General features: G+C 53.5%; 1 protein-coding gene across 1 annotated transcript; it reads right to left on the bottom strand.

The window, feature by feature from the left end:
* Window positions 1-12,088: 12,088 nt before the first annotated feature.
* LOC125636710 (C-C motif chemokine 19-like) lies at window positions 12,089-15,190 on the bottom strand. Its single transcript, XM_048850275.2, has 4 exons — window positions 14,957-15,190; window positions 13,771-13,891; window positions 13,425-13,599; window positions 12,089-12,897 (listed from the first exon to the last, which is right to left on the bottom strand). The coding sequence occupies exons 1-3, from the start codon at window positions 15,012-15,014 to the stop codon at window positions 13,428-13,430; spliced, it is 351 nt and encodes a 116-aa protein (XP_048706232.1). The 5' UTR covers window positions 15,015-15,190; the 3' UTR covers window positions 12,089-12,897; window positions 13,425-13,427.
* Between the last annotated feature and the right edge of the window lie 337 nt (window positions 15,191-15,527).

The raw sequence follows: 15,527 nt of genomic DNA, 5'->3' as shown, positions 1-15,527 counted from the left end.
GCGGGCTCCATGTTCCCAGCGCTATGGCGTCTGCGCTGAAAAAGGGTGCAAATTGTCTGCCGTTGCTCTGACAGAGGGAGGGGCAACTGACGACATGGCTTACAGGGTATTAAAATCAACAAAGGGGGTGGCTTTGTATCAAGGAGAAACAGAATGGCCCCCTCAAGGGTAGAACTCAAAACCCTGGGTTTAGCAGGCCGTTGATTTCGCAGAGGGAGGGAGGAAGAGAGGAAAAAATGAATACAGAATAAATCTGGTCTATTTCTTGTTTTGATCCACTTCATCTATCTTTATAGATCTTGCTGGCAGCAGACGGTGCAGTACGACTGCTGGCCATCGCCGTCTCCTGGGTGCTCATTAGAAGACGGTGCAGTAGGACTGCCAGCAGGACTGAATCGCCATAGACGAAACTTAAAAGGGAAATGACCTGGCTGAGTTACTCCTATGTTTGCCCAGGTGCCCCTGACGGACCTCATCGAGGTCGGTTAAAAGAGCACCCTGGAGTACGGCGACGATGGCTACCAGTCATACTGCACTGTCTGCTGCCAAAAGGCAATAAACTGCTGCTGTGTAGCAATGCAGTACCGTGTCTGCCAGCACCCAGGAGACATACGGTGACGGCGAGCTGAGCGGGCTCCATGCTTGCCATGGTATGGCGTCTGCATGGGTAACCCAGGAAAAAAAGGCATGAAACCTGATTGTCTGTCGTTGCTTTCATGGAGAGAGGGAGGGAGGCCTTACGACATGTACCCAGAACCACCCATGACAAAGTTTTTGCTCTATCAGGCACTGGGATTTCTACCCAGAATTCAAATGGGCGGCGGAGACTGCGGGAACTGTGGGATAGCTACCCACAGTGCAACCCTCTGGAAGTCGATGCTAGCCTAGGTACTGTGGACGCACTCCGCCGACTAAATGCACTTAGAGCATTTGTGTGGGGACACACCTGATCGACTGTATAAAAACGCTTTCTACAAAACCGACTTCTATAAATTCGACCTAATTTCGTAGTGTAGACATAGCCCAAGTTCCATGAATCTCTCACTCTAAGGCAAGTTTTCTAGTCTTTTGATCATTCTCATGGCTCTTCCCTGAATCTCTCCAATTTACCAAGATCCTTCTTGAGCTGTGTCTACCAGAACTGGACCCAGGATCCCAGCAATGGTCTCACCGTGCCCAGCAAAGAGGGAAAATCACCTCTCTGCTCCTACCCATTATCCCCCTGGTGATGCATCCCAGGATGGCATTAACTCTTTTAGCCAGAGTGTTGCCCTGGGAGCTCATGCTCTGCTGATTATCCACCATGACCCTCAAATCTTCTTCAGAGTCCCTGCTTCCCAGGAAAGAGTCCCCACCCTGTAAGTGTGGCAGACATTCTTTGTTCACAGATGTGTACCCGTTAGCTATATTAAAATGTATATACTGGGCGCAAGCCAACAATATCAAGCAATCTAGATCAGTGGTTCTCAACCAGGAGTATGCGTACTCCTGGGGGTACACAGAAGTCGTCCATGGGGTCATCTAGGGGGTCGTCCATCAACTCCTCTAGATAGTTGCCTAGTTTTACTACAGACTACATAAAAACACAAGCAAAGACAGTACAGTACAAACTAAAATTTCATACAAACAAGGACTTGTTTATACAGCTCTATAGACTATTCACTGAAATGTAAGTACAATAATTATATGGTAAAAATGAGAATGTCAGCAATTTCTCAGGAACAGTGTGCTGTGACACTCATATTTCTAGGTCTGATTTTGTAAGCAAGTAGTTTTTAAGTGAGGTGAAACTTGGGGGCATGCAAGACAAATCAGACTCCTGAAAGGGGCACAGTAGTCTAGAAAGATTGAGAGCTGTTGATTAGGCCTCAGCTGAAGTATTGTGTCCAGTTCTGGGTGTCAAATTTCAAGAAAGATGTGGACAAATTGGAGGAAGTCCAGAGAAGAGTAACAAAAATGATTAAAGATCTAGTAAACATGACCTATGAGGGAATGTAAGCAGGTGGGACCCACCTCTGCAGCGCCTCCTGCTGGTGTCCTGAGAATTAGCTCTACTTCCAGCCTTGGAGTGCCCTCTGCAAGCCGGTGTCCCGCTTACGCCAGGCCCCCCATGTCCCTCCTGGACTGAGTGCCCCTTGTATACCGGGGTGCTGCCCCCTGGCAGCAACTCCTCACTCGCAGGGTCTCCCCACCCCTTATCCCTACCTCTTCTCAGTCTTTGGCTACTGCCCAGTCACTATCTAGCCCCCCGTCACTGGGGCTGACTGCAGTGTATAAGCCACTCATCACAAGCAAGGGGGGTTTGGACCTGCTGTCTCTGCCTCCCCGCAGGCTGCCCCCGCTGCAACCCCCGTACCTAACTGGCCTTCAACTAGGCTGCAGCCTGGGGGATTTCCAGGCCAGAGCTCCCCAACTCCCTTGGCCTTCGCCCAGCCCTGCTCCTCTCTGGACACTTGGTTAGGCTCCCCAGCAGCCAGGCCCTTCTCTCTCTACAAGCAGAGAGCCTGTTTAGGCTCCTGGCTCACAGCCTCTTATAGGGGCCAGCTGGGCCTGATTGGGGTGTGGCCCCAGCTGTTGCTGCCTTCCCCAATCAGCCAGGCTTCTTATCCCTGGCCACAGCCCTCTCCAGGGCTGTTCTAAGCCCCTCGGGGCAGGAATAGGTGTCTATCCTGCTACAGGGAAGACTGAAACAATTGGGTTTGTTTAGTCTGCAGAAGAGAAGACTGAGAGGGGACAGGATACCAGTTTTCAAGTTCGTAAAGGGTTGTTACTAAACTGGGAGGAGTGGTAGATACACTGGAGGGGAGGGATAGGATACAGAAGGACCTAGACAAATTGGAGGATTGGGCCAAAAGAAATCTGATGAGGTTCAATAAGGATAAGTGCAGGGTCCTGCACTTAGGACGGAAGAACCCAATGCACAGCTACAGACTAGGGACCGAATGGCTAGGCAGCAGTTCTGCGGAAAAGGACCTAGGGGTGACAGTGGACGAGAAGCTGGATATGAGTCAGCAGTGTGCCCTTGTTGCCAAGAAGGCCAATGGCATTTTGGGATGTATAAGTAGGGGCATAGCGAGCAGATCGAGGGACGTGATCGTTCCCCTCTATTCGACATTGGTGAGGCCTCATCTGGAGTACTGTGTCCAGTTTTGGGCCCCACACTTCAAGAAGGATGTGGATAATTTGGAGAGAGTCCAGCGAAGGGCAACAAAAATGATTAGGGGTCTGGAACATATGAGTTATGAGGAGAGGCTGAGGGAGCTGGGATTGTTTAGCCTGCAGAAGAGAAGAATGAGGGGGGATTTGATAGCTGTTTTCAACTACCTGAAAGGGGGTTCCAAAGAGGATGGCTCTAGACTGTTCTCAATGGTATCAGATGACAGAACGAGGAGTAATGGTCTCAAGTTACAGTGGGGGAGGTTTAGATTGGATATTAGGAAAAACTTTTTCACTATGAGGGTGGTGAAACACTGGAATGCGTTACCTAGGGAGGTGGTAGAATCTCCTTCCTTAGAGGTTTTTAAGGTCAGGCTTGACAAAGCCCTGGCTGGGATGATTTAACTGGGAATTGGTCCTGCTTTGAGCAGGGGGTTGGACTAGATGACCTTCTGGGGTCCCTTCCAACCCTTATATTCTATGATTCTATGGTTACAAGGAGGAGGGAGAAAAATTGTTGTTCTTAACCTCTGAGGCTAGGACAAGAAGCAATGGGCTTAAATTACAGTAAGGGAGGTTTAGGTTGGACATTGGGGAAAAACTTCCCACCTGTCAGGGTGGTTCAGCACTGGAATAAATTGCCCAGGGAGGTGGTGGAATCTTCATCACTGGGGATTTTTAAAGAGCAGGTTGGACAAACACCTGTCAGGGATGGTCTAGATAACACTTAGTCCTGTCTTGAGTGCAGGGGACTGGACTAGAGCCCTCTCGAGGTCCCTTCCAGTTCTATGATTCTATTATCTGGTTTCAGAGTAACAGCCGTGTTAGTCTGTATTCGCAAAAAGAAAAGGAGGACTTGTGGCATCTTAGAGACTAACCAATTTATTTGAGCATGAGCTTTCGTGAGCTACAGCTATTATCTGGATCTCTCTGTATCAGTGACCTGTCCTCTTCATGATTCACCTCCCCACAATTTTTGTGTTATCTGCAAACTTTATCAGTGTTGATTTACATTTTCTTCTAGGTCATGATAAAAGAAGTTAAAACAGAGTCTAGACTCTATCCGCGAGGGACCATTGGAAACAGACCAGCTTGATAACAATTCACCATGTACAATTACATTTTGAGACCTATCAGTTATTCAGTTTTTAATCCATTTAATGTGTGCTATGTTTATTTTATATCATTCTACTTTTTAATCAAACCAAGCCAGTTACGGGATCACGTCAAATGACTTACAGAAGTTTATTACATTGACATTATTACCTTTATCAACCACACTTGTAATCTCATACAAAAAGTTATCAGGTTAGTTTGACAGGATCTATTTTCCATAAACCCATGTTGATTTGCATTAATTACATTCCCTGTCTTTAGTTCTTTATTAATCAAGTCATGTATCAGCCATTCCATTTTCTTGCTCTGGATTGATGTCTGGCTGATAGGCCTATAGTTACCCGGGTCAGCCCAATTACTATTTTAAAAATTGGCACAGCATTAGCTGTCTTCCTGTCATCTACAGCCTCCCCAATGTACCTTAACAGTACAGCAAACTCCTCAGCCAGTTCTTTTAAAACTCTTGGACGCAAGCTATCTGGACCTGCTGATTTTAAAATGTCTGACTTAAGTAGCAGCTGCTTAGTTATACTAGTGGAATAGAAAGTGATATCATCACCATATGATGAGACTGCATACTCTGCTCTTTTCCCAAATATAGAATAGAAATATTTATTGACCACTTCTGCTTTTTCTGCATTATTATTTATAATGCTACCATTTCCATCTAGTAATGGACAAATACTATTGTCAGGGTCCCCCCCCCCCCAATATTTAAAAAACTCCTTATTGTCCTTAACTCTGCAGGCCATAGATTCCTCCTTGTGTCCCTTTGTTTCTCTTATCAATTTTCTACAATCCCTAACTTCTGATTTATAGTCATTACTATCAACTTCCCCTTTCTTCCATTTTTGTTATATGCGTATATATTTTACAGCTACCTTCACTTCCCTTCTAAACCACATTGGTTTTCTAACCAGCACAGCCTCCCTCCTCAGCTGTGGTGGGACTGTGACTTTTGGGTCACCCAGAAAAGTGTCCTTAACGATTCCAATGATCATTCATATTTCTCTGATTAAATTCTTCCTCCCAGCTGATTTGGCTCATACTTGTTTTCAGCTTTGTGCAATTGGGCCTAGGAAAGCACCAAGTATATATATTACTGCTCTGGACTTTATTCTGCTTGTACATTGCAAAAGTGATCAGGTCACGATCGCTCAGTGTCACGGAGGCCCCGGGCGATGTTCTGGAACTGCTCCCTACGAAGCCAGGCAGGACTCTGGGGAAGTCTCCGCTCTGGGAGCAGCCTGTCTGCAGGACACACAGCTCACCCGGCTTCCACCTTCCTGGGTCTGACCTCGGAGCATTCAGCATCCTCTGCCCCTCCGTGCGCTTCCCACAGCGAGTCCGCCCAGGTGGGGTCCTGGGGAAGCCAGAGGGTCCTGCCCCCCAACTCCGCAGTCAGACGTGACTCTCAGCCAGCCAGTATAACAGAGGTTTATTAGACAACAGGAACATGGTCTAACACAGAGCTTGTAGGTGCAGAGAACCGGACCCCTCAGCCGGGTCCATTTTGGGGAGGAGTGAGCCAGACAACCACGTCTGCCCTTCCCTCCATGTCTCCAGCCAGCCCCCAAACTGAAACTCCCTCCAGCCCCCCCTCCTCTGGGCTTTGTCCCTTTCCCGGGCCAGGAGGTCACCTGATTCCTTTGTTCTCCAACCCTTTAGCTCTCACCTTGCGTTGAAGGGCCCAGGCCATCAGTGGCCAGGAGACAGAGTGTCGGCCATTTATGTACACTGGCCCTTTGCTCTGCAACAATTACACCCTTATCCCACCACCTAGATACTTAAGAAATGCATAGGGGAAACTGAGGCACCCCTACAGTATTCAGAGAAAACATTAAGAACAGTCCCACTTCGTCACACTCGGACTTAAGCGACCAATAACATTTATTTCTGTGACCAGGCCTCTTTCTCTGCTCCCAGTCAGCGTCCAAGCACAAAAAAGAGCAAGAGCCAAGGCAGTACAAGAGTCGAGCTGTATTCCTGCCTCTCCCCAGGGCTGTCCTGGCTCACCAAGCTCTGCCTGAAAGGTGAGCTCTCTACGCTCCTAGGCAGAATCACACTATTATGTCCCCTACTGGGAACCCGTTTTCATCACATCCCTTTGCCACATTTGTTTGCCATTTCAAAATTAAACATGAATCCCACGACCTGCCCACATCCTACAACACAGACACACAGACCCCTCCACATCAGCGCAGGTACAACTGAACACCCGCTCTTTTCGTTAACTAACTCTTCACTTGCTCGGCAGCTGAGGTGTTTTCCTCCGGCTTTGGGAGAATGGTCTTTGCATTGTGCCAAGTCTAGCATACCCCTCGCAGGTGGTTTGATGCTGGAGCGGGTATGAGCCTGTCTTTAAAAAACACTTGTTAAAGCTAAGTTACAATAAATCAGTAACATACGACACCAGACAGTGCTTATTACTTATTCCGGATCGAGTTAATATTCAAAGAACCTGGCTAAAGATTCTGGCTTCTGGCTGGGGACCCCTTCTCCCCCAAGGACACTAAAAGAGGTGACCAAATTTCTACATTCTTGTCCTCTGTATGCAGGGTTGTAGCCGTTTTGATCCCAGGATATTAGAGAGACAAGGTGGGGGAGAAAGCTTGTCTCACCAACAAAAGTTGTTCCAGTAAAAGATATGACCTTCTCTCTCTTCTGTCCTCTTTCTGGACTTTCTCTTCTTTGTACATAGTATGAAAACTTTTCCATTACAAAGATAGCCCGTATTTTACTACACCACAGTTCCCCAGGGGGAGAGGGGCACATTTTTCTAATTATGTGGAATACGAAGTCTTGCTGATAATAAAAAAGAAACTAATTTGTCATTCTGTTTAAAATGCAGATGTTTTCCTAGAGTATTGCGTCAGCAGCTCTGGGTCTGTGGAAAGCTGGCATTTTGATAAAAGATGACTCTTGAATCATTTCCTCCTGTCACCGTACCTCAGTGGGTCACAGCTGAGAACACCTGATTCAGGACAAACTGCTGAGAACTAGGGCAGGCTCACCCCAGCCCGGTGGAGGTTCTTCCATTAGATATATCAAGCCAGTAACAAAAGTAAACTTCTGTCTCACCAGATGGGTTAACAAGAAGTCAGAGATGCAGCCTCCTTAGGCACTTCAGCCCTTGTTTCATAACCCAGACACTGGGCTCAGAGGTGAGTGGTTACTGAAAACCAGTTTCATCACATGTAGGGTCCTCTAATCCCAAGAGACCAGCCACCTAGCCAGCTCAATATATAACTCAGATCTTACCCAATTATCACGCTGTCACAGTTTAGGAAGCCCTTAGGGTAACCCAGAGAAAAGAAAATCAAGGAATGTCCAGGAGGTCAGCCCAGAGCCCAGCCAAGCTGGAGTTCCAACTCTTGGTTCCAGCTCTGTGTGTCCCTCCATCTGACCTCCTTGGTCACTTCCAAAGTGAGAGCCCTGACTCCCTCTGGCAGCCAACCCTTATCCCCCACCTCACACTGTCACGGAGTCCCCGGGCGATGCTCTGGAACTGCTCCCTACGAAGCCAGGCAGGACTCTGGGGAAGTCTCCTCTCTGGGAGCAGCCTGTCTGCAGGGCAAAAAGCTCACACAGCTTCCACCATCCTGGGTCTGACTTCAGAGCATTCGGCATCCTCTGCCCCTCCATGCGCTTCCCACAGCAAGTCCACCCAGGCGGGGTCCTGGGGAAGCCAGAGGGTCCTGCACCCCAACTCCGCAGTCAGGCATGACTCTCAGCCAGCCAGGAAAACAGAGGTTTATTAGACGACAGGAACATGGTCTAAAACAGAGCTTGTAGGTACAGAGAACAGGACCCCTCAGCCGGGTCCATTTTGGGGGGCAGTGAGCCAGACAACCACGTCTGCACTTCACTCCTCATCCCGCCCCAAACTGACTCACCCTCCAGCCCCTCCTCCTCTGGGCTTTGTCCCTTTCCCGAGCCAGGAGGTCTCCGGATTCCTTTGTTCTCCAACCCTTTAGCTCTCACCTTGCAGGGGGGAAGGGCCCCAGCCATCAGTTGCCAGGAGACAGAGTATCGGCCATTTATGTACCCTGGCCCTTTGCTCTGCAACAATTACACCCCCTTATCCCACGCCCTAGAGACTTAAGAAATGCATAGGGGAAACTGAGGCACCCCTACAGTATTCAGAGGAAACTGTAAGAACAGTTCCACTTCGTCACACACACACACCTCTCCCAGTCCTGTGTTCTCAGCCTCCCTGCTGAGGGGTGGGGAGCTCCTCCTCCCTCAGGGGCATAGGGTGCAAGGGGTCCATGTCCTGGCGACTGGATTTCCCATTGTCTTCTTCAATGCTCCTGTCAAGGTTCCTTCCCCACTCTGAACTCTAGGGTACAAATGGGGGGACCTGCATGAAAACCTCCTAAGCTTATTTTTACCAGCTTAAGTTAAAACTTCCCCAAGGTACAAACTATTTTACCCTTTGCCCTTGGACTTCCACTGCCACCACCAAACGTTTATCTGGGTTTATTTATTAGGAAAGCATTGTTTGGAAACATCTTTTCCCCCAGATTCCTCCCAAACCTTGCACCCCACTTCCTGGGGAAGGTTTGGTAAAAATCCTCACCAATTTGCATAGGTGACCACAGACCCAAACCCTTGGATCTTAAGAACAATGAAAAAGCATTCAATTTCTGAAAAGAAGGATTTTAATAGAAGTAAAAAGAATCACCTCTGTAAAATCAGGATGGTAAATACCTTACAGTATAATTAGATTCAAAACACAGAGAATCCCTCTAGGCAAAACCTTAAGTTACAAAAACGCACACAGACAGGAATATCCATTCTATTCAGCACAACTTAATTTCTCAGCCATTTAAAGAAATCAGAATCTAACGCATCTCTAGCTAGATTACTTACTAAGTTCTAAGACTCCATTCCTGTTCTGTCCCCGGCAAAAGCATCACCCAGACAGACCCTTTGTTTTTCCCTCCCCCCAGCTTTTGAAAGTATCTTGTCTCCTCATTGGTCATTTTTGTCAGGTGCCAGCGAGGTTATCCTAGCTTCTTAACCCTTTACAGGTGAGAGGATTTTTCCTCTGGCCAGGAGGGATTTTAAAGGGGTTTACCCTTCCCTTTATATTTATGACAGCTCCACTGATATGGAGGCCAAGGTCCAGACAGCGAGGTGACACCCAGGCCTATGTCTCTCAGCCTGCCCTCAGAGCCACCCACTGGGTCACAAGGCAGCACATAGGGGAAACTGAGGCACAAACAGGCCTCATAAGTAAATTACAAAATATTCCCATTTTGTCACCTCTCTTCCCCCTTCCAGACCAAACTAAGCAGGGTCGCTTTAACCAGTGACCTGGGGAAGTTTGAACCCACAGATGCCATGGTATCTTTCCCCTCCCCTCGGTAGTTGTTCTCGCAGGCACTTTGAGGATTCGCACACCCCTCTTGCTAATCCAGCACACTGAGACTTTCCAGTGCACAGCTCAGAGCAGTGTCACGTCCTCCCTGAAGTCTGGTCACTTCAGTGGCACTAGTAGGGGGCACAGGAGGAGCTTTTGTGGGGCCCCCCACCCTTTCCCCACCCCAAAACCTTTGGGTTTGAAAGTGGGCTGGGGTCCTGCCACTGCCTCCTCCCCTCATCTGCCAGGGAGCGAGGAGGGCAGTGAACCCACCTGCTCCATGTGTCAGCCATCTGGGCCGCAGCCTGGGGTACCCTGACCCCTAGGGCAGAACAGGGAGTGACCCCTTGAGCGTTGGTTCTTACCCCAGCCAGATCTCTGGGGCTCTGGTGTCCCGGGGAGGGGTGGGGGGGTGAGGCTGGGGGGCCCTGCACACGGACACACATTCCTCTGCCCCACCAGACCCAGGGCTTCGGTTACAGACAGGCAGGTGTCCTGGGCTTAGCAGCCTTTCCTGTGTGTTACCAGCCCGGGGGGAAATCCCCTCCACCCTGGCAGCCAGGCTCTTTGCATCTTCACTGACACCTGCATTCGCAGCCTTCTGGCTCCTTGTATTTCAATCCTTGGCCATTACACGCAGGGCCTGGATCCTGTCTTAAAGTGATAGTCATTCTCCAAACGGACGTCAAAGCTGGTATTCTGGAGAACCCCAACGGCCAGCCCCCCGGCCCCTCCTGTGTCTGCCCAGGGATCTGAGCCATAGGCAGGGCGAGGGGCTCCCCATAGGGGACCTTAACCCAGGTCACCGACCTATCAGCTTTCAATGGGGTGCACCACACAGGGTGTGACAAAGGGTCTCGCTGCCCCAGACTCTCCACCCCATGAATGTCTCCCCATTAACCACCTCCTTGCACTCGCACTGGGGGTCAGAGTACAGCGCGATTGTACACTGATGCCTGGAGTGGGAACCCGTCCGTCCCCACCCCTGTGCCCCTGAGGAGCTGGCTGGGTGCCGGCGAAAGGTCCAGCACATAGGCCTGAACTGCAGGCTGCCTTCCTGGTCAGGGGACTATGAGCGACTCCCTCCCACCTCCGGGCTCTCACCAAGTTAGCCCTTGGTGGGTCCCATTTGGCCACTATTTCATTAACGCTTGCACATTTTGCTGTTTTCCTACAACCATTACATCTCAGGACTCTGAGAGCCCCTGGAGCAGGGCTACCCCCATCGGCCGCTCCCCTGTTTGCGCTACCGGGGTGTCTTGGGGGTCAGCACTGCCCTGGTGGCCTAGGGCAGATGGGTAGGGGGGTCCGTTTCCACACAGGGGCAGCAGACTGAGGGTCAGGGCCCGGGCGGCAGCCTGCTGAGATCCAGGGGAGCTTTAAACACCCGGGCTGCAGATGCAGGAGCCTCCCCGCAGGAGGCTGGTGGGGCCCAGCAGGGAGAGCCTGGCCAGATCCCATCGTCATGCAGGGCGCTGGCATGCTGCGGGGCTGCACCGACAGGCAGAGGCGGACGCTGTCTCCAACCCCTCCCAGTCAGGATTGCAGTCACCTCAGGATCCACCGGGAGCCCCCAGCTCTGCACCCCGCATACTCCCTGTCTGGGGATGCTCCCCCACGCCGCAGGGTGTGACACGGGCCTGCAGGGGCACAGCCCTGTCCTCCCACTGCGGGCTCCCCCGGGCCGCGTATGGGGGCCAGTTCCCTCCTGAGAGGGACCGACGACACTGCTCTTGACACAGCCCAGGGAGCTCTAAGCCTCTTTGGCCACTGCAGCGCACCGCTGACCCCGATTCACTCTGGGCCCCCCTGGGCCCCTGTCCAGTCCCTGCTGCGTAGCTGGGCGGTGGGTTTTCCCTTCCTCGTGGAAGGTGGCCCAGACAGGCGTGTTAACGAGCGAGTCCATTTCTGTGCCCCTCGCACAAGCCACCTCGAGGGGCAGCTGGGGGAGAGACGCCTGCGGGCAGCACTGGAGGCCGATGCCGGGGCCTGCCCGGCTCCTACAGCCACAGCCAGACGGGACCACTGGGGCCCCCGCTAGAACCCAGGCCAGAGACTCAGACTTTCCGGCGAGACGGGCCCATCAGGCTCACCCCATCTGACCTGCACATGGCAGGCTTCAGAACCTCGCCCACCCCCTCCCGTGACAGCCCCACAAACTCTGACAGAGACTCCCCGACTTACTCTAGTTCAGACCTGCAAGTCACCCGTGCCCCATGCTGCTGAGGGCGGTGAAACCCCCCCAGGGGTCCTGCCAATCTGACCTGGGGGAACATTCCTCCCTAACCCCAAACCCGTTAGACCCCCGCGCATGGGGCGAGACCCACCAGCCTCGCCCAGGGACCCCTGCCTCTAGCCCAGCAACGGGCGTATTTCTCAGCGCAGTCTGTCCCGGGCACAGGTAGCCCCCCCGCGTGACGCTCACCACACCAACCACACCAGCACTCCTTTGCTTCTGGGGATTTTAAAATCATTTTTATTGCCTTGAATTCTGTCTCCCGACGGGCTGTGCGTTCCCGGCGAGGCGAGGGCACAGCGCGTCAGGCAATGCAGAGCTCCTGCATGGCATGCCCTGCAGTAGCTAGGACGTCACAGTTTCTTAATACAGTCTGAAAGAGCCACTTAATAAAGCAATCAAACGAGATAAGCGCACTCGATAGAAGCAATAAGGACTTGCTAGTCCAGCTGCCTGCAGTCTTTGCTGGTATTACTAAGCCCTGTGTGTCTTTTTATTACAACCGTATAGCTACATAGAACTTAATTAACCAAAGTCCTTGTCCGGAGGCTCTGTGGGCAAACATCTCTCCCCCTGGGAGAGGTACTGGCCCTGCCCACAGCATGGGAGGCAGGGTAGGGGCAGCAGGGATAGCGGCTTTGGGGGTTACAGGTTTACCTAGGTGCTGACGAACAGCCTAGGGAGGTCAGGGCACATGCTCCCTTTGACCTCACTGGAGCTGGCCCTGAGGAAAGGCTTGTTCAGTGACAGCAGACTTGCTAATTCCTGGCTTTTAATGCAAAGGTCGGGGGGTGTTAAGCAGTAGATGTGAGCCTGGCCGGGAGCCGCGGGAGGGAGTTGTGGCTGACGCAGGTCACGGATGCTTAGCGGGAGGTGCAGCAGGTCCAGAGGAAATTTTAGAAGAGAATCACACACCGCCCCAAGCCAAGCCCTCTGCTCCCAGGTCAGGAATCAGCCCAGTCTCCTTTGCTTGCAGCCCAGGGGGCTCTGCCGAGGTCAACTGAGCAGCCAGGCAGGTGCCCTGGGAGGGGAGAGAGCCATTAGAGAAAGCAGGGGAGGGTCTCGCACGAGGGTGGGGAGCTCCGTGCCTCTCCCCTATTTCCTAAAGCACCCCCCTTTCTAGTGGCTCCCAAGAAGCAGCCACGAGTGAGGAGACACCCCCAGCCCCAGGCAGCGTCGTCGGGGCGTCACCACGCGCCGTTAGTGACGGGTCGCCCTGTGCCATCGCCAGGCTGGCCAGTCACTGCTCCACCACCACGGCCGGCAAGGCCCTGACAGGCAGAGACAGGCTCGGTCCAGCAGGCGCCTTCCATCCCCAGCCCAGGACATTTCACTTCTCACTGTGCTCAACTGCTGCTCCCCCGCCACTCCCACTCGCTATCTGCCACGGCCCGCAGCGCCCCTGCGTGGCAGGGCAGAGCCTCGGCAGAGCCGCCCGGCTGCCCACGGGGCTGGATTGATTTCCACCAGCTGAGGATCTGGCCCAGCGAGCAGCGGTGGCCCGTCCCTCCCCGCGCCCGGCACCCCCCGGGGCTCTGCCGTCCCCACCTCTTAGTGCTGGGGCTTCCTCTGCTTCCGGGGCTTGGCTGCCTTCGAGCGGGACTGTTTCCCAGCGCGGCCTGCTGTGGTTTGTCCTTTTTTCCCATTCAGTTTCTCCATCAGGTCAAGAGTCCAGCGAGCATTGGGCGGGGCACAGAGATTCCTGTTCTTCTTGGTGATGAACCTGAGTTAGGACAGAAGTTGCTATGGGGGACGGAACAGCCAGAACCCCACTTCCCCCCATCCTGACATAACCCTGAGCCATGGGGAAGGGCAGGATGACCGAGTCTCCATCCCTGGAGGTGCCCCGCAGAGCTCCCCCGGGCGCCCGCCGGACACTGGCTCGGGTACTTACACAATAGCTGAGAGCCGGCAGCCTGTCTCGGGACTCTGGATTCTGTAGGCAGAGACGAGATGGTGCGGGATGGGACGATTCTTGTGGCTCAGACAGCAGTCGGACGCCTGGTTCTCGCTCCCTGGTGGGCAAGCGGACAAGGGCACAGGTGAGACACGGGCAGAGGGTGCATTTCTGGTGTGATGCCTTTGGAGAGCTGCATGCAAACCCGAGGCAGCTTCCCCAGCCCCGAGCCCCTTACTGAGCGCCAGTGGGCACGCGGGGCATTGCCACATGCATGGGGCTTGCCGGCCCCAGGTGCTGCAGAGAGGGAGTTTCTCATACACCGCTCTGCCGGTGCCCCTCGCTCCCGACCTGCAGCTCCTAGCGGCCACGCTACTGGGCCCCCCCCCCCCAGCCACGTTAAGCTGCTGACTAGGTCACCTGAATCAATCCAGTTTCTAGCCAATCAGAATAAAGCCAGGCAGTTGCTTTCTCTCTGCAGAAAGGTGATCTCCACTCCACAGCCTGTGAGCAGCTGATAAAGCTCTCCCCAAGCTGGGGCGATCAGCTGGCAGGGCTAGCGGGCAGACGTCGGAGCAGGCAGGGCCCCCGCTCCAGGATTTAACCCAGCAGCCTCCTCCCCACCGCTGAGCATTGGGGGAGCACAAAGCATGGACCCGAGATAGGCAAGCGCTCGCCTCACACCGACAGACCTGGGTCGGCGTCAGCCGGGATCAAACCTGGGACCTCAGGAGCTTAATGCATGAGCTAAAAGAGACATGTCCTTTAGCCAAGGCTGCAGCTGGCTCATCAAGCACTCGCTGCCACTAGCGAGGATAAGGGGGGACAAGCAGGCCTGGGTTACACATATAGCCCCCTTTCCAGGGGCGGGAGCAGCCGGGCTAGAGCCCAGGTCCCCAGAGGATGAGCTCCCTGCTCTATCACCAGGCGTGGCTGCTGGACCGGCCAGGCTGAGGCCACCAGCTGACTGCCAGGCATGCCAGCTCTCTCCTCGCCCTTCCCGCCCCGCCCGAGCAGCTCAGCGGCTGGAACAAAGCCCCAGCTGCAAAAGGGCTAGCGGATTGGGCTACCCCCCGTGTCCAGCTGCTCCGAGGCGCACCCCATTGCTGCTGACCCATTCCCGTCCCCAGGGCGCCCTCCCAGCCGCCCCGGCGGTCAGGGACCCGCTGGGACCATGCACTACCTTGGGCCTTGCAGATGCACAGGGAAGCTGCCAGCAGCAGCAGGAAGCGGAGGGTCATTCTGGCCGGCGATGGGGCAGGGCGACCAGGCAGGCAGAGGCGTTCTGTGGCTCAGGAGCAGGCAGAGCTGAGATGCTTCGTCCCCTTCCCCGGCTGCCTGTATTTATCCTCTGCAGCAGCCAGCTTTCACTTTCATTCCCTTCAAGAGCCTGGCTGGCGGCCCACTCCGATCCCGTCCCTCCTCCGGCCCGGGACGCGTTCAGCTCCAGTATGCACAGCTGATAGGGAGGTGGGGAAGGTTCCTGGCAGGAGCAGTTCCCCTTTGCAGATGTGTTCTGGCAAGTTCATGGCTGGCACCAGGCCAGGCATACAGCCGGGGGCAGTGGCGAGGGGGCAGGGGAGGGCGTATCAGCCCCACAGCAAAGAGTCCCCGGCTCTTCCAAATCCAGCGTAGCTCTCGTGTTCCCGATGGGAGCCGCTGAGCCCAGCGCCTGCCGGTTCTGGCTCCAGCCCAGCCGCCCCCGTCCGAACGCACAGCATCCCAGTGTTACCAGGGCAGGCTCTGGGCTTGTC

Source organism: Caretta caretta, chromosome 5 (assembly GCF_965140235.1).
Source record: "Caretta caretta isolate rCarCar2 chromosome 5, rCarCar1.hap1, whole genome shotgun sequence".
Lineage (NCBI taxonomy): Eukaryota > Metazoa > Chordata > Testudines > Cheloniidae > Caretta > Caretta caretta.
This window is presented reverse-complemented; position numbering and strand designations above follow the sequence as displayed.